General features: G+C 43.0%; 1 protein-coding gene across 1 annotated transcript; it reads right to left on the bottom strand.

Annotated features, from left to right (window-relative positions):
- Window positions 1-1,150: 1,150 nt before the first annotated feature.
- On the bottom strand, window positions 1,151-18,530 carry LOC137431530 (E3 ubiquitin-protein ligase RNF126-A). The gene is made up of 9 exons (XM_068122942.2): window positions 18,398-18,530; window positions 16,671-16,729; window positions 6,946-7,003; window positions 4,506-4,786; window positions 4,285-4,341; window positions 4,005-4,074; window positions 3,762-3,852; window positions 3,513-3,628; window positions 1,151-2,221 (listed from the first exon to the last, which is right to left on the bottom strand). Exons 1-9 carry the CDS (start codon window positions 18,473-18,475, stop codon window positions 2,087-2,089), a joined length of 945 nt encoding a protein of 314 aa, XP_067979043.1. The 5' UTR covers window positions 18,476-18,530; the 3' UTR covers window positions 1,151-2,086.
- Window positions 18,531-27,354: the final 8,824 nt, after the last annotated feature.

Below are 27,354 nucleotides of genomic sequence, written 5' to 3'. Positions count from 1 at the left end.
AATCAACAAATGAAGGAGCACACGAGCCAGAATTCACCCCGAGACCAGATATATTTATTAAACAAAATAATGGTCACCAGGAAGGGAATGCAGGGAAGCAATGACAAATAAATGATTCAACCAACAATAGAAAAACCCTTACCCAACTACTGCCCACAAAACTAACAAACAATCAGGAGATTCCTGAAATAACTATGCCTTATCTGGGCCCTCAGACACACAACAGAAGACAGACCACATCGAGTGACAAGATAGAAATACCACAAGCCACGTCTGGTAGGATGCAGCTTGAATCCAGCAGGAGGCACGAGCAGGCAAGGCACAGGTTGTGCTGCAGATCACTCCTGCCACAAGGAGAGTGGGCATGGCTTGGGCCACACTGCAGTAGCAAAAGAGTGCAGGTTCAGGAGGATATCCTGAAGCAGCTTGTGTGCAGGCTCTCCAGTGAGGTTTCCTGACTCGTAAATATAATTCACCTTAACCGATTAATAGATCGATGTGAAACTTGCCATGGGGAACATGGTTTGAATTGGTTTTCATATTCACCTTAATCGATGCATTTTCGCCTTTCTGTCCACAAAAGTGTTTGACAAATATCCTAATAACCAATAAAGCTCTGGATAATGGCAATGTATGTGCCATAATAGGGTGTGTGTGTGATATTTGTGTATGTATGTAAAAACAATAAAAACTCCTAATTCTGTCCCCTCCTTTAAGGCTAATGTTATCCTCCTTTCTGAACGAGTGCTCCTGTGCCACATTCATGATCCTGTGTCTTCTCCCTTGTGCATCCGAGGAGTATAGACAAGTTTCAATCAATGCGTCTGGGCCTCCACCTTACCAGTCGTCCTTTTTTTTTTGTACTCCGCTGCGTCTCCACATCACGACCAACAACCTAAGTAGGATGTCAAACTTATCTTTGATTTTACACATAAATGGAGCTTTATCATTTTTTAAAATCGATGGTCACCTCAAACTTTTAGAAAAGTGTGTATACAGGGCTGCTGAAAGATTTGAACTTCTTACATCCCATTCAGGTGACTATTACAATGAGATTGGTGCATAAAGGATCACCAATCACTCAAAGTCAAATCCCTTGTCAGTTTGAATCTAATCAAGATGAAAATAAATAAAATAATCACAACAAGAATTGAAAATACTCTTTTAATGAAGAATTGGTCATCCAACACAACTGTCAAAATTTGTAGTGCCATGCTACCCAAAATAATATTACCCTTCTTCACTGGGCCTTCATGCTGGAAATAAGCATCATTCAAAATATTTCACCAAATGCAATTATTACAATTCACTAATTAAAAACTTTTACCGCAATAATCTCAAACCCTCACATTCTCGACTCGTTCATCACAATGACAATGAGCAGCAGAGCTGCACATACACGTAGTGAGTAAACTGCAAAATACAGTTCACAAAAAAATTTGCATCGACCGATTCCATAAAGGTGACTGACTATTACTGGGTTATTCCTGCCCCCAAACTTTCAGGATTGCAGTCAAGTGTCTTGCAGTACCAAATGTCTTCCTGAACTAAAAATATCCTCTGCATAAACGTTTTGGTTCAGAAAAAAAACACAAAAAAAAACACTCGTTCATAAAAGTCAAATTCTCAATTTGTTTATGCATAATTTTATTTTTCAGATGCAGACCTGTATTGTGTTTACAATTTGCCCAGCGTTTCCCCACCATTGTCAGTTTCAGAGTCTTTTTACTTTCTGGCACACCCCAACAAGCTTTGTACAGGTTGAGGAGCTGTAAAACACAAAAATGGGTTTCCAGGCTTGCCAACAATGCTGAATTATTGCCAGCATATCCATATCATTAAAAAAAAGAACTTTGACGTGGAATTTTTATCATTTGACATCTTTCAAAAACTTGGGACATTACGTTTGGCTTGACTAATCGCATTGTATCCTAGGTTAGACATATACATATATACATTAAACAGGCAGAGGCCTGGTACACAGTATGTGCTTTGAAAGACTCCAGTTTCAAACGCAAAGCCGAGAAAAGTTCCAGAAGCAGTACACTCAAGAGTTCAGCTACAGAGGGTCATCAATGCTGAAGAATCAGGCGTTACGACTTGGACCTGGTACGTTGGGATCTGGGGGCTGTGTCGAACCAAACGGCACAGGAAACGCATGATTGTTGGTAGCTGTGTTTTCCCCATTGAGACTCTTTCGACAAACTGGACAGGTGTCATGCTGGAAATGCACAAAGAAAACAACAAGGAACAAACATGGTGTCAAACATGCAATCAAATTTCAAAACCATGGCTTTACTTTCCAAGATGCTCAATAAAAGACTTTTTATCATAAAATATATTGTCCATGCTAGATACGCATTATTACTTACAATGGCTCAACAAGCTTCTGAAATGAGAAGTACCTGAGAATAATAATACTTGGATAAAAGAAATACTTGGAAAAGTACCTGAGAGAAAGGGCTTTGCCTCTTCACAACGAAAGGTTTGGAAAACCTTCTCAGCTCACCAAACAGGCGGCTGCTCGTACTGCAAACTCCCAACCATGTGGACGGGTACAAGGCCAAGTACTACACAAACCCCCCCCCCCTACTGACAGATCACTACCAGTGAATGGACTGCATCTGAACGATGGGAAGGACATATCTGGAGCTTGTGAAGGTACAGGGTAGGTTTAAAACTACGATATTTACGATTAATCATGTCGGGAGGTGTGGGGAGCTATGGAAGCTGTGAAAGCCGTTATAAATAAATTTGTTTAGTTCCGGGGCCACAAGATTAATTATACTCAATTTTTGCATCTATTAGTAAAAGTTTAAGCGTCCACGGATATTTCTCTGATTTCCTCTATGTACGTGAATCTGATTTGCATTTTGGAACAGAACAATTATGGTTAACCACCTTGAAATTGCCACTCTTTCGTCCAAATGCAGAAAATTCTGTTCAAAACACGATTTGAATTGCAGATTTGGTGCTCGCTACTGGAGGTTAAAAGTGCCCGTCGAGCCAAAACCCAGTAGATGTAAGCACACACAGCGCATATGCAAAATGTCTCGGTTAGCATTCATACGTCATTTTGAAAGTCACGTATTGTGCAAGACCTGGATAGCCTGTTTTCAGAAATGCATTAACACGGGGATGAAACTAGTTTTCTTCCATTGGTGGAACAGCCTTCCCAAGGCTGTTCAATCCCAGTTTCATGCAGGTGGTGTGCTACCATACGCCATCCCCCATCCCTTAGCACTATCCTTTATACCCCATTAACCCTACCTAACCCAACCATATTGGAGGTTACCAACCCTCCTTCCCATGACCAAAATGGCAGCTAATCCCCACCATCAAAACTTTGCTTTTCCACAAGCCTTGATTGTTGGAAGAAAAAAAAAATATATTTCAGGGCATTTTTCTTGCATTTACCAGGCTAGTTTAAAGACAAAAATTAAAAATACGATAAAGTTAAGTAAATGCCTCATTTGAGAAAAAGGATAATAAATAATACAAAAAATCCTCACCATCTTCAACCATGGGATTATGCAGTTTTCATGGTAGCAGTGCTTGCAGGGAAGCTGGCGTACCTTTTCACCCTCCACAAAGTCTTCCCTACACACGGAACACTCGAGGCCAATTTCTGCAGGAACACATCAGCAGTACACTTGAGTTGTGTGCAACATGAGCAATGGAATAATAAGCAACAATAAACAAAACAAAAATAACAATGTGGACGCGAATCAGAAATTGTTGAAAATGAAAGAAATCCTTACCAGCTTGTTCCTTGCTGATGGAAATGGTCGGAAGGGCATCAATTTTTTCACAATCGGCTGGAGGTGGACCAGAGTTGTCGAGACCAAGCAACTGGAAAATACATGCGTTACAATATTATGGCACATGTTAATGGACCACGAGATTTCTAATTCATGCTAATTGCCAAAACTGTGGCCGCTTCGTCCTTTCTTTGAAAACCTGGGAAAATTATACAGGTTAAAGAAAGATCAAGGTAAAAGTACCTGTGTGATTATCTGATCAAATCCATTTACTCCCCAAGCATAGTCCCCAGGATGGGAATGCAAAACACCCCTAAAAAAAAGAAAAACACAAACACACAAAATAATACAAGCAGCAATGGCTTTGCACCAAACTAGTTTACAACACACACACACACACACACACACACACACACACACACACACACACACACACACACACACACACACACACACACACACACACACACACACACACACACACACACACACACACACACACACACACACACAAAAACCTTGCCATGGGATTCCTGCAAATGGTTGGACAACAAAGCTTCCAAGCAGCTGTTGGATTATCCTAAAAGAGAACACAGAATAATTAAAAGTCAGTAAACACAAATACAACATGGTGAGGCACTCAATGATTCCTACCACCACAACCCCTATCTAAATACCCACAAAATAAATAAGTATTCGAGACCATTATAGTCAAAACTGGAAAGTCTTCATCACAAAACTTACCCTTCTACTGATGGTGTCCGCAAAGCACGGGCCTGATTTGGGTTTTCCCGTGTGTACGTGGAAGACAGCGCATGCCGAGGCCGAGGCTCAGACATTCCATTGCCTTCACTTGAACCAGCCTCGGAGGGGGCTGAAGTTCCACTGTGATTCGGCGACGCATTGGTTGCACTGCCAATTTCGCTGGTCCTCACAGACCAAGGTGTTGAAGAGTTTGGTGATGGCACGACAATACGTAACCCTCCTCCACCCTGTCTCTGATCCTGAAGGATATGGCGCAGGAGCTGTGAAGGAGCGAAATACCAAAAGCAAAAGTGGGTCATGATCTAGCGTCGGTACCACAAACGTACCCTGTATATTTTGCCAAAGTGAGCTTGGGACACAACGTCACTTTATTCTTCTTTAATACACAACAACATGCATTTTAAGGCCATTTTCCCCACGAGAGCGGGGGTTAGCCTTGCGGGCCCCATGACAATCTTCTCCATTTTGCCCTTTATTCTTCTTCAATGACCAAAATTATTCCCACGTTCTTATGGGGTTGGCCAGAGGAAGCTTGGCCCAAGTCTTTCACGAACCAGCTGGTCAGATATGACGTTCGACTAAGGTTAGGGCAGGGATTCGGAATTTGTTCAGTGTGCTGGCAATAGCTCACCGACTCTTCGCTAAAGATGCCGCGAGATCTTCAACGTCTGCAAACTAATAATAGCAGAAGGGATGCCCGTGCAATGTTAATTGAAGGGACGGCGCACACATTGATGAATCACCCTGCCTGTGAAACACCAGGATGACAGTTTACAACTGGGTCGCGATTATATTCCAGCGTAGACAGCTCAGAGGTGAGTACACACACCTCTCCACTATGTCAACCTTGGCATGAAATAGAGATAACTGGAATGGCATTCGGTAGAGAGCATACCTCTGCCAGGCTAAACATTTTACATTTTCTGGCCCACTGATGGGTCAGGTCTGCATCCGTACCTTCTGAACCAAAATCCAGATGGGGCCAGATCTGAACCAAAATCAAATCGGCTCATTCTTGTCACACATTCAACCTGTCCACCAAGTTGTTTGTATCTTTAAACGTTTTGAAATATTACATTATTATATCGTTTTTCACCCTCTCAATGGTGAAGAATCACTTGAACTAAAACAATACTCTGACATCACGACATGCCTCGGCATACATTATTACATCATTATAATACATGTACCAAGTTTGAATTAGATCCCTTCAGCCGTTCTCAAGTTATCATGGTAACGAAAACCTATCATGGACGGACGGACAGACGACCTGAAAACATAATGCCTTTGGTGACTTCGTGGCCGGAGGCATTACTATAGTATCCAGATGTTCAACAAAATCTAATCAGTTCGTCCTTGTCATACACCCAACCTGTCCACCAACTTTCATCCGAATCTGTGCATAACTTGAGATGTCCTGCTGACAGAAAAAGACAAACAGCCGCTGTACACCTTCATTGGTGTGGGTAAATATACCACATGAACCTAGATGGAGATCCGTACAGTTTTCGGTAGTCAGATATATTACAATGGGCTAATCTTTTAAAACCATGTGATCTATAAAAGTCCAAAACAAATGCAGACAGCCAGTTGGATTTACACTCAGAGGGTGGTATTATTAATTCTCCCACCGCAGGTGAATGAAGGTTATGTCTTCACCCTTGTCTGTCTGAGCAGGATAACTCAAAAAGGTATGGACAGGTTCAGATGAAACAGGTTGGGTGTGTGACACGGACGAATTGGTTCGATTTTGGTGAAGATCCGGATCCGGCCCATCAGTGGGGTATAAAACGTAAACCGTTTGGTCTGGCGGCGTTATGCTGTCTACCTAGCGCCGTTCTAGTTGCCCCATGCAGGTACTGCCTCAGGACATTCACCACAAGAGGGCTCAACGGAGAGCACACTCCCAATGGAGCAATCGTCAAGAATCTCATTTACACCTTCGAAAATGGATAAATGCCGTTTGAGAATAACCATGTGTACTGGTAATACAGCCTGATCAATTCTGGTGTACCTAGGTTCAAAAATAAGCCACGTCTCAGTGAGGGAGAATGCTCTGGACTTCATTTTCATTATCCAGGTGAAACGTGTCACAACTCCATGACATTGCAGAGAACACGCAACTGCCAGCTGTACCTGACGCTAACATGTTCACGGAGAAGGGAAGGAACACAGCCAATGAAGATAAGTTTGCAGATTGTACTGCTCGATTACTTGTGATGCAGCGAGGCGATTCGGTAGGTGACTAAAAAAATCAAGCTTTAGAGACATGGGCTCTCGCACTTCATCCTTGGAACAAATATCCATCTGGTGCTTTTGCATTAAAATGTTCAACCAAAAATGCTCCTCCATCTCAGCAAGCTCTCAAAATGCTGCACTAATGAAACAAGACAGATAATAAAAACGATTTTCTACTCACTTGCTCAAAGCCATCAAACCGATCAGAATTTTGGTCTTCCTGTTGTGGTGTCTGTTCACTGAAGAAGAAAAATAAATTACAATATCAATAATAAAGGTTGATAGAACAAACACACCTGCAGAGAGAATGCCCAAAATTGTTTTAGTGCTGGAATAAAATCAAGACTTCATTGATAAGCTTGTAATGATGGGACAAGCACAAATATAGCAATACCCCAAGTATAGACCTCAATTTAAATTTAATAATGATTTTAAAGATTGTAAAAAAAAAAAAAATTCCAGAAGTTTAGCGCCACCGACACAGTCTTCCACACTGTAATAGGACGACATGGAGGCTTCATTGATCACCATAGAACAGCATCAATCGGAATCGTACATCGATGGCCTCTTCACATGCCACGCCCACTCGCGCTATATATATATATATATATATATATATACACACACACATATATCATGGTTCTTAGAAGTATTATGAAGGCGATTTGTGTTGTACAGTGTTCAAGTATATAATTTAATTTGAATAAAGGTTTAAAAGAGTATGAATAAATCAATTCTGGGTTTGCTGCCGTTTTACTCAGTGTCTATTACATTACCCCATCTAACACTTCATTACATTAGTTCTTCATAGTCTACTTGCCAGCAATGTGAACCCGGAAATGTTGAGTACCCCAAAGTTTTAAGTTAGAAATGTCCAGTATGGGTCCCCAGCACTTAGAAACTGCCGGATGCTAACTTGCATATGTTGGGCAATTAGCAAAATTAGCATTAATAGCATTAACCCTATCAAACATAGGCCTGGGACACTGAAATTTCTGTTTCGCTCTATTGCTCCACTTTTATTCACAGGTATTAGAGGTAACAAAGGCAAGTACCATACCAAACTAGAATAATATGACTATGGGTAAATAATATCCTCAAAATTAAAACACAAGTATACCCAAAATTATCAGAGCTGAAAAATATGTGCACTAGTTACACAACATAAAACTTCCATCAAGAAAGAGCGTCTTGCACTTCTACTACTCTGCACTGTTATAAAGCATATCTTCATCATAAAACTCATCCTCATCGTCTTCATCTTCTTCTCCTGACTCTACATTCTTGTCATATTGCTCTTCTTGCTGTGAGTGTGTGAGTGTGTTGCAACATGTACTATCAGAGCCTTTGCAGAAGCAGTAGCTGGTACAGGCCAGGCCTGCAGCTACGCAGCTGCACTTTGCTGTTAAACAGGGCTTTAACCCAGCTTTGCAGCTACAGCTGATCATTTCCAACATGGCAGGAGGAGCAATGGGGCTTGCATCCAGGATGGGCATGATGACTTCCTCTCCCTTCTCGCCTTCCTTCTTATTCCATCCAAACTCTGTTATGTCCACAGCTGGTGGGTCAGGGCAGTCTGCTGCTTTCCAAAGCAGCACCTGTAGATGGGCACGCCGTCCATGGAGGAGAGCGTTGCGCTCTGTAGGAGGCAGTGTCTTCAGTGCTGGGGGGGTTTTGCGCTTTCGGTAGATGTCATATCTGGCGACGTTCAGAGATGCCGACTCCCTCTCGTTGTACAGAGCCAGGAAGAAACCACTCACTGCCTCTGTTATCTGTAAATCAGTAGCTCCCTCCTCTCCGATGAAGTGAAGCAGGTCACCAGGTACTACTCTCATGGCCTTGAGTGCGGACATCTTCCCTTTCCCCGCGGGATAGGAGGTGGTGTCACATCCGGAGAGAGCATGCATAGCCAGGATGGAGCTACACTGCTCACCGAGATTCTCTACTGTCGAATTGATGTTGAGAATAGTGCCATCCCATCTCTCCATCTGCAGGTTACATGTGATACCCACCTTCCAGCACCAATAGACCATGAGTACGAAAGCATCAGTGTCGTCGCTGAGAATGCGGACAGTTTCAGCTCCACGACTGGCTGCATCCAACATGTATGAGATGGAGATGTCAGCCTCGTCATGAGTGACAATACTGTCTGCTTTGCTGACCATCTTGATGTGATCGCCTATGCTGTGTGTGCACAGGAGCTCACCCAGTCTCCGTTTGTTTGTCTTGTTCTTCATCACTTTGTCGCGGCTAGGTAGAGGGGTTGTCAGTGAGAGTCGGTACTCTGTTGAGCTCTCCCCAGCTCTTCTCTGCCTCTCGTGGTCTTTGGCAGAGACTTGCTCATACCGGTCAAAGATGACAAATGTTTCGGTGATGTAGCGATTAAGCCGGCGCCCCATGCTGGCTGCGAGGTCAGCCACAGTGCCTGACGATGGCCACACCACGTGGTAGATGAGCTGCGATGCATCAACGAGTACAACATGTGGTGGGTGGGGATTGGGGGCAAGGATTCCAAGACGCTGGACGATCACAGACTTGTTACCCTTCCTGAGGCATCCATACTCATCGATGATGGATGCAGGGACCGGGCCGAGCTCGTAGTCAAAGAGGGCAGAGAGCTCCATTCTTCTCTTGCTCCCCACCACCAGCAGCCGAGCAAACAACGCCTCAAGGTCACATATGATCTTCGCATTGACCTTCACTCTTTTTTTGGTGAATGTCATTGTCACCACCTTATTTGAGATGGGCGCATGAAATCTCTCAGGAAGTGATGAAGAGAACAGTGTGCTCATGTCCTGTCCGATCTTCAATGCATCTTGCACATTCACCTTTTCATCTGCCACCTGGCCATTTATGATATGGTGGAGGGTCGTGGTCTCTATGGTGAATGGATGGGAGTTTTCCTGTAGCACTCAGGATTTTAGCCCGGTCCTCCGCGTCCAATTCCCGCCGTCCTTTACCCTCTTCTTTGTGTCTGTTGGGCTTCAGTCTTATCCGGTGCTTCAGCATCGTCGTAAATCTCATCCAATGACTTGGAGAGATAGGAGCAGATGCCGAAAGATTGGATCCACACGGCGACCTGCTCAGGGTTGGTGGAGATGCCCTTCATGCCTCCTACTCCCTTCCCTTGCTTGATGCATGTCTGCTCCCCAAACATGTCTCCACTCACTGCAGCTGCACCATCAGAGTGGCGGCACACATGGCTTCCAGCGTAAAGGTCATCCTTGGCAGTAGCAGGAAGGTACTGCATGTCGCGCAGATGCCATGTGATCCATCTTGTGTAGTGGTGATGACCGGCAGCAAAGAAATAGGGCAGCATCTCTTCAAGGCAGTGTTGTTGCAGCATCCAGTCACCCTCTTTCTGCTCGCCAGAACCTGTGAGCTATTAGGGTAGGGGTGATGAAACAATCCACCCATAGCCGGCCTGTGGGGTGCTCTCTGGCTTTCTCCAGGAATGCCGTTATCTGCTCGTGAGTCTTTTCTCCCTCCTCTAAGAAGTCATGAAGAAGAGCAGACAACCATACGGAAGGCTCGCATAGCCTTGGGCCAGGCCTTCCCGTTGAAGATGGATTTCAGGCCTCCAAATGATGCACCGACTAGCTCCTCCACACCTGTTGAATTCATCAGTTGTCCGATTGAGCCGATGAATGACATGAGAGTGTGCATCATCCCAGGTCTGAGAACCACTGATGACCATCGCTGCAGATCACTCCACTTGATCAGGCAAGCGATCACGTACAGCTGCATGTCAAACGTGATATGACTGTGGCTCATGCCAAGCTGCCTCAGTGATGTGTCTAAGTAGGCAATGGTACTGAGCACTGTATCAGGTGGGCAGGGGGCGAGTCAAGCAGTGGTCCAAAGACACTTATCGTCTTCAGCTTTGGAGCACTGTCATCACCATTGCGATCTTGCACAACATTGTAGGCTGCCCAGTCCAGGGGAAGAGGGGAAGAGTGGAGCTGCGAGAGCCAAGCAGCATCCTTCTTCTGTGCTCTTGAAACACTCTGTTTGATGGCATCTTGGAAAGCATCAGTTCTTGGGACTTCTTTCAGAGCTGGTGGAGTCATCTTCTTGGGGCCTGTGTAATGTTCAATGACAAAACTGCTCTTATGAGCTATACTAAGTTTCCCGGCTTCAAGCTTCGTCAGACGGGGTAGTTTCAGCGACATGACCTTACCACCAGGTGTGGCTCCTCTGGGGAACAGGAGACCTGCTGGATTCTGCACAAACTGAGTGGCCATGGCACGAGTCGTGCGGCGACCATTGGGTGTGAAGACCACAAGATCAAAATTATCACCCCAACTGTGGATAGGGCCGATGTGCCTCTCCAGGCCGACTGCACGCAGGAACTTATCTGGGTCCTCAGAAGTATATTTGGCAGCTGACACCAACATTGAAACTGTAGCTCAACATGAGAGTAGGGGCACTAACCGTGCAAAAAAATGTTGGGTGAAAAAAAATCCACGGCTTTTACATCCCTTTTTTCACATGAACTTTTGATCGCAGGAATTTTTTATAAGAACACTCACGGAAAGCATATCCGTCTCAGTGTATTATGTCCAAATTTCATACAGATCCTTCAAATAGTTTGCTCACACGAAGCATTCAAACGGAGCAATAGAGCGAAACAGAAATTTCAGTGTCCCAGGCCTATGTTTGATAGGGTTAATGCTATTAATGCTAATTTTGCTAATTGCCCAACATATGCAAGTTAGCATCCGGCAGTTTCTAAGTGCTGGGGACCCATACTGTACATTTCTAACTTAAAACGTTGGGGTACTCAACATTTCCGGGTTCACAAGAGGGCTCTATAGGCTTGGCAAGTAGACTATCATGCAAACTGTTTGTGTCCTTTACAACATTCTTAAAAACAGTAAGTTTCCTGTTTGGAAGGATTTTCAATTTTGTGGCGGTTCTAACAGAAACATTATTCTACCAAAACAGGAACCCGTAAGAAGAACACAGAAGGAGCAAAGACAATTATAATATAAAGCAATATTTCTCAAAGCAATGGAAAATATATATACAGTATATATATATATATGACTGATCGGCATGATCCACCATAAAGCGTTTCCATACATGCAACATTTGAGAAGCCATGATGGAATACATTGTATCAAAATGAAAAATGCATTATCCAAGAGTTTGAGGATACGTGTGACAAAGAGAGTAATTTTCACTTCCTATTGATGTTTGGAAAAGGGGCATGCATGCATTCTATTAAATAATGAATTTCTCTTACAATGACGAGATTAGTCGACTCGACACATGAAAGTGTTGACAAGACTTGCTCGTTATCTCCACACACCTGCCGCTCGATATTGTTTTTCAATTCCGATTAGAATGAAGTGCAACTCAAATCGAATAATCAAATCTAAACTATACCTGTACGTAAATGCAGGACGTACCTAAACATGTTAAACGCAGGATGACGACAATCTAACAATATTTGAGGCTTTTGCAATTTTCACAATTTCACAATATTTGAGCTGTGTCTGCCCGAGTTCCCATGTTAGTTAGGCAGCTTAGCAATTTTTGGGGGAACGACTTTACAAAAGTACCATTTTTATTTTAGTGGTTCATTGGACCATATGCAATAGAATTAGGACCGGAGGCAAGACATATACAGTGTTTGACTTTTGCGCAAATACGACTCACGCAGCATAATATCGAGCAATACATTTATGCAAATAAATCATCAGCTATTGGAGTTCGACTAAAATCGTAAATACATAAATTGCGGGACAAATTACCTTGAACAACATGTTGTCTGTTCTAAAGCTATATTGTCATTACATCCTTGTAGTTGCGTACATGTTCGATATATGAGAGGTGCGCGAGTCACAAGTATAACACATTTGTATAAACACTCGGTATTATCTATCTATAATTCCAGCAATCTCTGTGTGTCTGTGTGTCTGTGTGTTTGTTTGTCTGTGACCGCTGTTTCTCGACAACCACGGGTCCGATATACTTTAAACTTGCCAGGTATATTGCTGGGGACCCGAGGATGTGCCTTTTCAAGGTTTTAAATTAATCGGACAAGTACTTACCGAGCTATGTCCAAAAAACGCTTCAACCAATCAGAGAGCAGCGAGCTATCACGTGTGCCGAACGTGGCGATCAGACTCTACCTCGGACGGCACATTTGACAGCGTATTCATTTATTTCACGTTGGAAAACTATGTTGCCGTTAAACTATGTTTTAAAACGAATTCAAACTGCGATTAAATTAAAACGATTCATCGTAACTGCGACGATTTGCGAACTTCCGGACAGTGAAGACTTCACTTCCGGCAGCCAATCACAGAACGCTTTGTTGCGTAGGCGTGGCCGATGTGAGAACGAGCGGAGGTGAGCGCGTTACGAGCTGACCGCCATTACGGTACGGTTCGTAATTCGATTTCTTCCGGAGAAAATAATAATTTCTCGATTTCATATGCGCATTATTTCTCCCAATTCAGTCAGAGCGAAGGGCGGAAGCGAAGAGCGTTGTTTTTTTTGTTTACGGGCGTACGGGCGTACGGGCGGGGTAGAGCGTACGGGTAGCGTTTTTTTTTTTTTTGGCAAGGAACGGGCACCCACGTACGGGCAATGCCCTAGTATTACTAATTATTATTACATGGAAGCGTAAGATTTATTATGCAGGCATGCATAAGTTTTACAAATAACACTGCATGTAATGAAATAAAAGTTAGCCTCCTTGCTGAAAATATATACACAATTGTTTTTTGTCCTTTGTTTTTGTCCAATAAAAAGGTGAAGAACACTGTATATTTCTTGCCTCCGGTCCTAAATATATTGTATATGGTCTAATGGACCACCAAAATAAAAATGGCGCTTTTGTCAAGCCGTTTCCCATTTTCGATAAATATGCTGCTAAGCTGCCTGACTATGTGAATGAATAAGATTAGATGGAGCGTGTCCCAAGTTCCCATGTGAATGACTAAGATTAGATAGAGCGTGGGTGTCCCAAGTTCACATGTGAACGACTAAGATTAGACAGAGCGTGGGTGTCCCAAGTTCCCATGTGAATGACTAAGATTAGATAGAGCCTGTGTGTCCCAAGTTCCGATGTGAATGAATAAGATTAGATAGAGCCGTGTCTGTCTGTGTTCCCATGTGAATGAATGAGATTAGATAGCCGTGTCTGTCCGTGTTCCCATGTGAATGAATAAGATTAGATAGAGCCGTGTGCGTCCGTGTTCCCATGTGAATGAATAAGATTAGATAGAGCCGTGTGTGTCCGTGTTCCCATGTGAATGAATAAGATTAGATAGCCGTGTCTGTCCGTGTTCCCATGTGAATGAATAAGATTAGATTATATAAGATTAGAATAAGAATAAGACAAGATTCATTGCGATTCTGAACAGGGGATTTATTAACCTGCACTTGTGAAGCGAATAGCGGGGTTAAGCGATCGGTCACGTACGTACGCACGCACATCTGCATTTATAATATCCATTTTCTTGGCAACCGTTTGTCTGAATGACATAACATTTTCATCATAGTATGCGTCTAGTGTATAATTTTTAGTGACAATTACGACATCATAGATCATGTGGTACATGCGCCATATCTTGCTATAATTCGCCAAATGTCCGTCTGTCTATCCGTCCGTTCCCAGGTACCGCAAAAACGGCTGAAACGATCGCAACGATATTTTGGGTGAGTACTGGGACCCCCTGGAGTAAAATAGGCTATATTGTTTTTCCAATTTCAGCTTTGGTCTCCAGCATTTTCAGGTTTGGACTGCCGCATAACGTTATTGTCCCAGGTACCGCAAAAAACGGCTGAAACAATCGCAACGATATTTTGGGTGGGTAATCCTGGGACCTCCTGGAGTAAAATAGGCAATATTGTTTTTCCCAATTTTCCAATTTTTCCAAAAACGATGGAATAATATTTACCGATATGAACAGTGATGTGGCTTTTATTGAAATTCTACAAATACTGCTTAGATTTTGAAGAGAATTACGAACCTGCCGCAAATCCGGAAGTGGACAGATGACAATGCGTGGGTTTGATCATATCTCAATACAACCGTCATTCAATCCTAATGTTAAATCGTTAAACGTTAATCGTGTTAATCATTTTGTTAAAGTATCAATTGACGATTGGAATTGAGTGAATAAAATTACGATTTTGAATTCGTAATTGTGTTCACCCAACCGTACGGAACTTCACATCAGGATTTAAATATTTGTTTATGTCACGAATGTTGTTAAAAGTATATTTTTTATATTAATGTTATGCTGTTTGGAATGAAAAAAGAGATATCGAGTTCAAGTGAATGACGGAATGCCATGATGGTGTCCACGTTCTAAACGTGAAATCCGCAGGTCGCCAAATGCAGATTCGCCATTGATGGGTATGGAACAAACGTACCCGTTTGTTTGTGAACGGGTACATTTTTCATGGAAATCCTCCACGAACTTGCTGTCCATGTCTGATGTGCGACTGAAGGTGCTACAGGAATGTGGAATTTATTGATTTCATGCTTTAGCATTCGCCATTTCTGCATTGTCCGTTTGCTTCTGGCCTCCCACCAGTGTGTAGCACGGGTACCTCACTAGTTGTTTAAATTAATTTTCTTGACAACAGTTAGTCTGGTTGACACAAAATTTTCACCATCATATGAGTCTACTCATGTATAAATTTCATCGATATGACATCATAGGTCGTGGTGGAGGCACCATCTTGGAAAAACGAATAACTTTGGACCTCTATATCTCCGAAAACGCTCCATGGAAAAAATAGAAACAAGGCTCATTGTGAAGTACTCCCCATGGAGAATAACATGTTAATGATGATGCCATCGGTGCCTTCATTACGACGTCATAATTTGACAGGGACACTTAGTCTGATCAGATTGAAATTTATTGAGTGTGAGCTACACAATTACATCAGAGAATATAAATTTATGACGTCATCGCTCATGTAGTCTGGCAGCCATATTGGATCAAATAAATAAAAAACACCTTTAAAAATAGAAGAGTAAGCTCAGACCAAGTTGACTGCGCAGGGTAAGTATTCTACGAATACCATCTAATTTTATATCTGTTACCTCAGTTTTATAGTCTGTGTTGATCTCTCTGTGGTAAACCTTTTGTTCATAAAAACCTGTACATGGTCATTCGAGGTACTGGACTTTGCCATTAAACGTGAGTGAATAGGCCTTAAAAATGCAGTAATGAGCAGAATGTGAAACATGCATTTAACGTGCATATGGGGCTGTTTAAAAATTATGTAGCGCGATTTCTTTTTTAAGTCTGGGCATGTAATTTCCCCACATATGTCAATTAATGAATGGTATTCATGGAATACTTACCCAAGTCAATTTGGTGCATCCAACTCTTCCATTTGAGGTTGTTTTTTTCTTTTTTTCTTTGATCCAATATGGCTGCCAGACTAGGTGACTGATGTCATAAATCAACATTCTCCAATATAATTATTGTGTAGATCGCGCTCAATAAATTTCAAACTTATCTGACTAAGTGTTGTAGTTGTCGAATTATGAAATCATAATGAAGGCACCAATGACGTCATTGTTAACACATTCCCCATGTGGAGTCCTTTACAATGAGCCAAATTTCAATTTTTTTCCATGTAGCGGTTTCGGAGATAGAGGTCCAAAGTTTTTCGGTTTATTTCCAAGATGGCGCCCTTACCACAAGACCTACATCATAATTATCACTAATAAAAAAAATCCTACATCAGTAGATGCAAACAATGGTGAAAATTTCATGTCAATCGGACCAAGGGTTGCTGAGAAAATGATTTTTTTTTTTTAATTTAGACACGTACGTACGCATTCGATCGCTTAACGCCGCTTTTCGCTTCGCACGCGTGGGGGGTAACAAGATAATAATTTTTTTTAAAGCTTCGGGGATACGATACCTTTCCACTGCAGGCAGCTCTTCAACAAAACCCGAATCGCAGTGAGGACATGTATATTCCTGCAAAGAGAACACCCAACCCCAATTATACCATCAAAAAAGGAATAGACAAATTAGGTTAATCATGATACTTCAAGGCCAAACAACACCCTTAATTGCGGATCAACAGACAAAGTAAAGAGCAGCTGAAAAGGCCACACGAGCAGATACACTGGTGGTTACAAATAAGAGCATCAGGGAAATGGACGTCTCACAACTCTGGATGGGCAATCACCGTCATAAGGTGCCAAGTCAGAATAGGTACCTGTACAACCACAGCACCTCCAGACCCTCGAGGCACATGTACAGCTATAACACCTTCGCACCCTCGAGGTACATGTACAGCCATAACACCATCTCACCTTTGAGGGACAGGTACAGCTACAACACTACTACCACCACCACCAGGCACAGGTATAGCTACAGCACCACCACAAACATCATCGAGGCACAGCCACACCACCACCATGCAGACACAGCCACACCACCACCATGCAGACACAGCCACACCACCACCATGCAGGCACAGTCACACCACCACCATGCAGGCACAGTCACACCACCACCATGTAGGCACAGCCACACCACCACCATGTAGGCACAGCCACACCACCACCATGTAGGCACAGCCACACCACCACCATGTAGGCACAGCCACACCACCACCATGTAGGCACAGCCACACCACCACCATGTAGGCACAGCCACACCACCACCATGTAGGCACAGCCACACCACCACCATGTAGGCACAGCCACACCACCACCATGTAGGCACAGCCACACCACCACCATGTAGGCACAGCCACGCCACCACCATGTAGGCACAGCCACGCCACCACCATGTAGGCACAGCCACAACACCACCATACAAGGCACAGTCACACCACCACCATGTACGCACAGCCACACCACCACCATGCAGGCACAGCCACACCACCACCATGGCATGTAGGCACAGCCACACCACCACCATGTAGGCACAGCCACACCACCACCATGTAGGCACAGCCACACCACCACCATGTAGGCACAGCCACACCACCACCATGTAGGCACAGCCACACCACCACCATGTAGGCACAGCCACACCACCACCATGTAGGCACAGCCACACCACCACCATACAAGGCACAGTCACACCACCACCATGCAGGCAAAGCCACACCACCACTATGTAGGCACAGTCACACCTGCTGAGACTCTCAGTGAGAGTGAGGATATCCCGTTCAAAGTGAGATTAAGGTCTGTTTGTGCAGGTTTTGCATCAATTAAAACTGACTACATAACCCAGTACCAATTTACCTTTCCACAGTATTCACATTGCATGCGGGCAGGGGTGGGGGCATCGAAACACGTGGAGTAGGTTTTAAATCAACGTGAGTGTAAAAGTAAAACCACCAAGTGACTTAACTAAGGCAAAAGGACAAGAAAACGACGGGAATAACAATATTTTCATCTTTGCCAAACGAATCAAACGATCTTTACACCAAAAACGAATATCCAGGGATTTCAATATAAGACAACAACACTACAGTTGGAGCAAGATGTTATTACACCACGAGATGAGAGACAATGGACTGAAAGTGAAACCCAGGACGAAGCCCTTTCTCAAATGACGCGAACGAGGTGGAGCATGAGGTGGGAGAGGAGGGAGAGGGCGATGATGACAAGCAAGGGAAGCACGTACAGGAAGGCTGGGTAAGACCTCTCGGGTACATTGATGACAATAAAACCGCCTCAGCGGTGATATCGCCTCCGCCATCATCAACACTCTGTAGCGCCACTATTTGACGTCATAATTACGTGACGTAACTTCCTCCAAAGATTATACTTCCTGGTCTCAAACAGAGGCACATAAACCAACCAACAACACCAAATTTGCCTTGAGGAACCCTGTTTGTGCTGGATGCTGAGTAGTAGTGTGTAAATAGAAACAAGTTTGTGAACGTGAAGGGGGAAAAAAAGCTATAGAAGCAGGTACGAACTACACCGTTATGACCAACATAATGAGTATACAGTAACCCCCGAAATTGCACTGAAGACTAACATCCCATGAGCTTGGGAAGGAAACTTGGGGCTATTGTTCCGGTAAACTATTTCAATTTAAACTAGAAAGAGCAATCAGCCATTGCAGACCCTCGCCAGGACGTGTTTTCAGTGGTTTTTAAGGCTTTTGTGTTGAATGAAATATGAACCACATGACTGATGACGTCTCAATTTTTTCCTCCACCAATTTATCTCGAGATGATGCTCAAGAAATTTCATCCTGATTGGATGAGGTTTTGTACTTATCGAATTATGACGTCATAATGGAGGCATCTATGACATCATCATCAACATATTTTATTCCACATGGAGAGTTCTTTACAATGAGCCATGTCTCCATTTTTTCTGTTCAGCACTTTCGGAGATATAGAGGTGCATTTTTTTGGGGCTTTTCCAAGATGGCGGCCGAACCACGTGACCTATGACGTCATCATTAACATATGTTATTCCCCATGGAGAGTTCTTTACAATGAGCCATGTCTCAATTTTTTCTGTTCAGCACTTTCGGAGATATAGAGGTGCAAAAATTTTCGGTTTTTGCAAGATGGCGGCCGAACCACGTGACCGATGACGTCTTCAATTGGGCACAGTCTATTCCAGGGCAAGACAAATACGTATGCAACGTTTGGCGATTCTACGTGCAACGGTGTAGACGTAGTGCTGCAAACAGACAGACAGACAGACAAACAGACAGACAGATGAAACATCGGTCAGAGACCGAGGACTTGCCGGACTTTACTTTTTTATCGGCCATTTAGGACAAAAACGGCGGCCGAAACACGTGACCGATGACGTCATCGTTAACATATTTTATTCCCCATGGAGAGTTCTTTTCAATGAGCCATGTCTCAATTTTTTATATTCAGCACTTTCGGAGATATGGAGGTGCTAAGTTTTTCGGTTCTTCCAAGATGGCGGCCGAACCATGTGACCGATGACGTCATCATTAACATATTTTATTCCCCATGGAGAGTTCTTTACAATGAGCTATGTCTCAATTTTTTCTATTCAGCACTTTTGGAGATATGGAGGTGCAAAGTTTTTCGGTTTTTCCAAGATGGCGGCCAAACCACGTGACTGATGACGTCATCATTAACATATTTTATTCCCCATGGAATATGGATTCTTTGCAATTCTTTGTTACACAACATTCTTTGCAATGAGCCATGTCTCAATTTTTTCTATTCAGCACTTTCGGAGATATGGAGGTGCAAAGTCTTTCGGTTTTTCCAAGAGGGCGGCGGAACCATGTGACCGATGACGTCATCATTAACATATTTTATTCCCCAATGGAGAGTTCTTTACAATGAGCCATGTCAATTTTTTCAATTCAGCACTTTCGGAGATATGGAGGTGCAAAGTTTTTCGGTTTTTCCAAGATGGCGGCCGAACCACGTGACCTATGACGTCATCATTAACATATTTTATTCCCCATGGAGTTCTTTACAATGAGCCATGTCTCAATTTTTTCTATTCAGCACTTTCGGAGATATGGAGGTGCAAAGTTTTTCGATTTTTCCAAGATGGCGGCCGAACCACGTGGCCGATGACGTCATCAATTGGGCACAGTCTATTCCAGGGCAAGACAAAGACGTGTGCAAAGTTTGGCCATTCTACGTGCAACGGTGTCGACGTAGTGCTGCAAACAGACAGACAGACAGACAGATGAAAAATCGGTCAGAGACCGAGGACTTGCCGGAATTTACTTTTTTATCGGCCATTTAGGACAAATATGGCGGCCGAACCACGTGACCGATGACGTCATCATTAACATATTTTATTCCCCATGGAGAGTTCTTTACAATGAGCCATGTCTCAATTATTTCTATTCAGCACTTTTGGAGATATGGAGGTGCTACGTTTTTCGGTTTTTCCAAGATGGCGGCCGAACCACGTGACCTATGACGTCATCATTAACATATTTTATTCCCCATGGAGAGTTCTTTACAATGAGTCATGTCTCAATTTTTTCTATTCTGTACTTTCAGAGATATGGAGGTGCAAATTTTTGCCGTTTTTCCAAGATGGCGGCCGAACCACGTGACTGATGACGTCATCATTAACATATTTTATTCCCCATGAAGAGTTCTTTACAATGAGCCATGTCTCAATTTTTTCTGTTCAGTACTTTCGGAGAACTAGAGGTGCAAAATTTTTCGGTTTTTCCAAGATGGCGGCCGAACCACGTGACCGATGACGTCATCAATTGGGCACAGTCTATTCCGGTGCAAGACCAATATGTGTGCAAAGTTTGGCGATTCTACGTGCAACGTTGCAGACGTAGTGCTGCAAACAGACAGACAGACAAACAGACAGACAGACAGATGAAAAATCGGTCAGAGACCGAGGACTTGCCGGAATTTACTTTTTTATCGGCCATTTAGGACAAATATGGCGACTGAACCACGTGACCGATGACGTCATCATTAACATATTTTATTCCCCATGGAGAGGTCTTTACAATGAGCCATGTCTCAATTTTTTCTGTTCAGCAATTTTGGAGATATAGTGGTGCAAAGTTTTGCCGTTTTTCCAAGATGGCGGCCGACCACGTGACATATGACATCATTAACATATTTTATTCCCCATGGAGAGTTTTTTACAATGAGCCATGTCTCAATTTTTTCTGTTCAGCACTTTTGGAGATTTCGTAGTGCAAAGTTTTGCCGTTTTTCCAAGATGGCGGCCGACCACGTGACTGATGACGTCATCATTAACATATTTTATTCCCCATGTGGAGTTCTTTACAATGAGCCATGTCTCAATTTTTTCTGTTCAGCACTTTTGGCGATATAGTGGTGCAAAGTTTTGCCGTTTTTCCAAGATGGCGGCCGACCACGTGACATATGACGTCATCATTAACATATTTTATTCCCCATGGAGAGTTCTTTACAATGAGCCATGTCTCAATTTTTTCTGTTCAGCACTTTTGGAGATATCGTGGCGCAACGTTTTGCCGTTTTTCCAAGATGGCGACCGAACCACGTGACTGATGACGTCATCATTTACATATTTTATTCCACATGGAGAGTTCTTTACAATGAGCCATATCTCAATTTTTTCTGTTCAGTACTTTCGGAGATATAGAGGTGCAACGTTTTTTGGTTTTTCCAAGATGGCGGCCGAACCACGTCACCGATTACGTCATCAATTGGGCACAGTCTATTCCAGGGCAAGACCAATATGTGTGTAAAGTTTGGCGATTCTACGTGCAACGGTGTAGACGCAGTGCTGCAAACAGACAGACAGACAGACAAACAGACAAACAGACAAATGAAAAATCGGTCAGAGACCGAGGACTTGCCGGAATGTACTTTTTTATCGGCCATTTAGGACAAATATGGCGGCCGAACCACGTGACCGATGACGTCATCATTAACATATTTTATTCCCCATTGAGAGTTCTTTACAATGAGCCATACCTCAATTTTTTCTATTCAGGACTTTTGGAGATGTGGAGGTGCAGAGTTTTTCGGTTTTTCCAAGATGGCGGCCGAACCACGTGACCGATGACATAATCATTAACATATTTTATTCCCCATGGAGAGTTCTTTACAATGAGCCATGTCTCAATTTTTTCTATTCAGCACTTTCGGAGATATGGAGGTGCTAAGTTTTTCGGTTTTTCCAAGATGGCGGCCGACCACGTGACTGATGACGTCATCATTAACATATTTTATTCCCCATGGAGAGTTCTTTACAATGAGCCATGTCTCAATTTTTTCTGTTCAGCACTTTTGGAGATATAGTGGTGCAAATTTTTGCCGTTTTTCCAAGATGGCGGCCGACCACGTGACATATGACGTCATCATTAACATATTTTATTCCCCATGGAGAGTTCTTTACAATGAGCCATGTCTCAATTTTTTCTGTTCAGCACTTTTGGAGATATGGAGGTGCAAAGTTTTGCCGTTTTTCCAAGATGGCGGCCGACCACGTGACATATGACATCATCATTAACATATTTTATTCCCCATGGAGAGTTCTTTACATTGAGCCATGTCTCAATTTTTTCTGTTCAGCACTTTTGGAGATTTAGTGGTGCAAAGTTTTGCCGTTTTTCCAAGATGGCAGCCGACCACGTGACTGATGACATCATCATTAACATATTTTATTCCCCATGGGGAGTTCTTTACAATGAGTCATGTCTCAATTTTTTCTGTTCAGCACTTTTGGAGATATGGAGGTGCTAAGTTTTTCGTTTTTTCCAAGATGGCGGCCGACCACGTGCCTGATGACGTCATCATTAACATATTTTATTCCCCATGGAGAGTTCTTTACAATGAGCCATGTCTCAATTTTTTCTGTTCAGCACTTTTGGAGATATAGTGGTGCAAATTTTTGCCGTTTTTCCAAGATGGCGGCCGACCACGTGACATATGACGTCATCATTAACATATTTTATTCCCCATGGAGAGTTCTTTACAATGAGCCATGTCTCAATTTTATCTGTACAGTACTTTCGGAGATATAGAGGTGCAAAGTTTTTCGGTTTTTCCAAGATGGCGGCAGAACCACGTCACCGATGACGTCATCAATTGGGCACAGTCTATTCCAGGGCAAGACCAATATGTGTGCAAAGTTTGGCGATTCTCCGTGCAACGGTGTAGACGCAGTGCTGCAAACAGACAGACAGACAGATGAAAAATCGGTCAGAGACCGAGGACTTGCCGGAATGTACTTTTTTATCGACCATTTAGGATAAATATGGCGGCCGAACCACGTGACCGATGAGGTCATCATTAACATATTTTATTCCCCATGGAGAGTTCTTTACAATGAGCCATGTCTCAATTTTTTCTATTCAGGACTTTTGGAGATGTGGAGGTGCAAAGTTTTTCGGTTTTTCCAAGACGGCGACCGAACCACGTGACCGATGACGTCATCATTAACATATTTTATTCCCCATGGAGAGTTCTTTACAATGAGCCATGTCTCAATTTTTTCTATTCAGCACTTTCGGAGATATGGAGGTGCTAGTTTATTCGGTTTTTCCAAGATGGCGGCCGAATCACGTGACCGATGACGTCATCATTAACATATTTTATTCCCCATGGAGAGTTCTTTACAATGAGCCATGTCTCAATTTTTTCCATACAGCACTTTTGGAGATATCGAGGTGCAAGGTTTTTTGTTTTTTCCAAGATGGCGGCTGAACCACGTGACCGATGACGTCATCATTAACATATTTTATTCCCCATGGAGCATTCTTTACAATGAGCCATGTCTCAATTTTTTCTATTCAGCACTTTTGGACACATACAGGTGCTAGTTTTTTCGGTTTTTCCAAGATGGCGGCCGAACCACGTGACATATGACGTCATCATTAACATATTTTATTCCCCATGGAGAGTTCTTTACAATGAGCCATGTCTCAATTTTTTCTATTCAGCACTTTTGGACACATACAGGTGCTAGTTTTTTCGGTTTTTCCAAGATGGCGGCCGAACCACGTGACATATGACGTCATCATTAACATATTTTATTCCCCATGGAGAGTTCTTTACAATGAGCCATGTCTCAATTTTATCTGTACAGTACTTTCGGAGATATAGAGGTGCAAAGTTTTTCGGTTTTTCCAAGATGGCGGCAGAACCACGTCACCGATGACGTCATCAATTGGGCACAGTCTATTCCAGGGCAAGACCAATATGTGTGCAAAGTTTGGCGATTCTCCGTGCAACGGTGTAGACGCAGTGCTGCAAACAGACAGACAGACAGATGAAAAATCGGTCAGAGACCGAGGACTTGCCGGAATGTACTTTTTTATCGACCATTTAGGATAAATATGGCGGCCGAACCACGTGACCGATGAGGTCATCATTAACATATTTTATTCCCCATGGAGAGTTCTTTACAATGAGCCATGTCTCAATTTTTTCTATTCAGGACTTTTGGAGATGTGGAGGTGCAAAGTTTTTCGGTTTTTCCAAGACGGCGACCGAACCACGTGACCGATGACGTCATCATTAACATATTTTATTCCCCATGGAGAGTTCTTTACAATGAGCCATGTCTCAATTTTTTCTATTCAGCACTTTCGGAGATATGGAGGTGCTAGTTTATTCGGTTTTTCCAAGATGGCGGCCGAATCACGTGACCGATGACGTCATCATTAACATATTTTATTCCCCATGGAGAGTTCTTTACAATGAGCCATGTCTCAATTTTTTCCATACAGCACTTTTGGAGATATCGAGGTGCAAGGTTTTTTGTTTTTTCCAAGATGGCGGCTGAACCACGTGACCGATGACGTCATCATTAACATATTTTATTCCCCATGGAGCATTCTTTACAATGAGCCATGTCTCAATTTTTTCTATTCAGCACTTTTGGACACATACAGGTGCTAGTTTTTTCGGTTTTTCCAAGATGGCGGCCGAACCACGTGACATATGACGTCATCATTAACATATTTTATTCCCCATGGAGAGTTCTTTACAATGAGCCATGTCTCAATTTTTTCTGTTCAGTACTTTCGGAGATATAGAGGTGCAACGTTTTTCGGTTTTTCCAAGATGGCGACCGAACCACGTGACTGATGACGTCATCATTTACATATTTTATTCCCCATGGAGAGTTCTTTACAATGAGCCATGTCTCAATTTTTTCTGTTCAGTACTTTCGGAGATATAGAGGTGCAATGTTTTTCGGTTTTTCCAAGATGGCGGCCGAACCACGTCACCGATGACGTCATCAATTGGGCACAGTCTATTCCAGGGCAAGACCAATATGTGTGCAAAGTTTGGCGATTCTACGTGCAACGGTGTAGACGCAGTGCTGCAAACAGACAGACAGACAGACAAACAGACAGACAAATGAAAAATCGGTCAGAGACCGAGGACTTGCCGGAATGTACTTTTTTATCGGCCATTTAGGACAAATATGGCGGCCGAACCACGTGACCGATGACGTCATCATTAACATATTTTATTCCCCATGGAGAGTTCTTTACAATGAGCCATGTCTCAATTTTTTCCACTCTGCACTTTTGGAGATATAGTGGTGCAAAGTTTTCCCGTTTTTCCAAGATGGCGGCCGAACCACGTGACCGATGGCATCATCATTAACATATTTTATTGCCCATGGAGAGTTCTTTACAATGAGCCATGTCTCAATTTTTTCTATTCAGCACTTTCAGAGAAATGGAGGTGCAAAATTTTTCGGTTTTTCCAAGATGGCGGCCGAACCACGTGACATATGACGTCATCATTAACATATTTTATTCCCCATGGAGAGTTCTTTACAATGAGCAATGTCTCAATTTTTTCTGTTCAGCACTTTTGGAGATATAGTGGTGCAAAGTTTTGCCGTTTTTCCAAGATGGCGGCCGACCACGTGACATATGACGTCATCATTAACATATTTTATTCCCCATGGAGCGTTCTTTACAATGAGCCATGTCTCAATTTTTTCTGTTCAGCACTTTTGGAGATATCGTGGTGAAAAGTTTTGCCGTTTTTCCAAGATGGCGGCCGACCACGTGACTGATGACGTCATCATTAACAGATTTTATTCCCCATGGAGAGTTCTTTACAATGAGCCATGTCTCAATTTTTTCTGTTCAGGACTTTTGGAGATATGGAGGTGCAAAATATTTCGGTTTTTCCAAGATGGCGGCCGAACCACGTGACCGATGACGTCATCATTTGGGCACAGTATATTAGAGGGCAAGACAAATACGTGTGCAAAGTTTGGTGATTCTACGTGCAACGGTGTAGACGTAGTGCTGCAAACAGACAAACAGACAAACAGACAAACAGACAAACAGACAAATGAAAAATCGGTCAGAGACCGAGGACTTGCCGGAATGTACTCTTTTATCGGCCATTTAAGACAAATATGGCGTCCGAACCACGTGATAGATGACGTCATCATTAACATATATTATTCCCCATGGAGAGTTCTTCACAAAGAGCCATGTCTCAACTTTTTCTATTCAGCACTTTTGGAGATATGGAGGTGCTACGTTTTTCGGTTTTTCCAAGATGGCAGCCGAACCACGTGACCTATGATGTCATCATTAACATATTTTATTCCCCATGGAGAGTTCTTTACAATGAGCCATGTCTCAATTTTTTCTATTCAGCACTTTCAGAGATATGGAGGTGCACAATTTTTCGGTTTTTCCAAGATGGCGGCCGAACCACGTGACATATGACGTCATCATTAACATATTTTATTCCCCATTGAGAGTTCTTTACAATGAGCCATGTCTCAATTTTTTCCATTCTGCACTTTTGGAGATATAGTGGTGCAAAGTTTTCCCATTTTTCCAAGATGGCGGCCGAACCACGTGACCGATGGCGTCATCATTAACATATTTTATTCCCCATGGAGAGTTCTTTACAATGAGCCATGTCTCAATTTTTTCTGTTCAGCACTTTTGGAGATTTTGTGGTGCAAAGTTTTGCCGTTTTTCCAAGATGGCGGCCGACCACGTGACTGATGACGTCATCATTAACATATTTTATTCCCCATGGAGAGTTCTTTACAATGAGCCATGTCTCAATTATTCTGTTCAGCACTTTTGGAGATATAGTGGTGCAAAGTTTTGCCGTTTTTCCAAGATGGCGGCCGACCACGTGACATATGACG

This window comes from Myxine glutinosa, chromosome 7 (genome assembly GCF_964187855.1).
Source record: "Myxine glutinosa chromosome 7, kmMyxGlut1.1, whole genome shotgun sequence".
Taxonomy (NCBI): domain Eukaryota; kingdom Metazoa; phylum Chordata; class Myxini; order Myxiniformes; family Myxinidae; genus Myxine; species Myxine glutinosa.
The sequence above is the reverse complement of the archived record's forward strand: the minus strand, read 5'-3'. Positions and strand labels throughout refer to the sequence as shown.

What these genes read in the sequence shown, in the direction of transcription:
- LOC137431530 (XM_068122942.2), bottom strand. Translation starts at nt 18,475, where the DNA reads ATGATGGCGGAGGCGATATCACCGCTGAGGCGGTTTTATTGTCATCAA. An exon ending in GGTTTGATGGCTTTGAGCAA is followed by an intron (nt 4,787 to 6,945) that starts GTGAGTAGAAAA and finishes GCTCCTTCACAG; the next exon opens with CTCCTGCGCCATATCCTTCA. An exon ending in TAATCCCATGGTTGAAGATG is followed by an intron (nt 2,222 to 3,512) that starts GTGAGGATTTTT and finishes GTGCATTTCCAG; the next exon opens with CATGACACCTGTCCAGTTTG.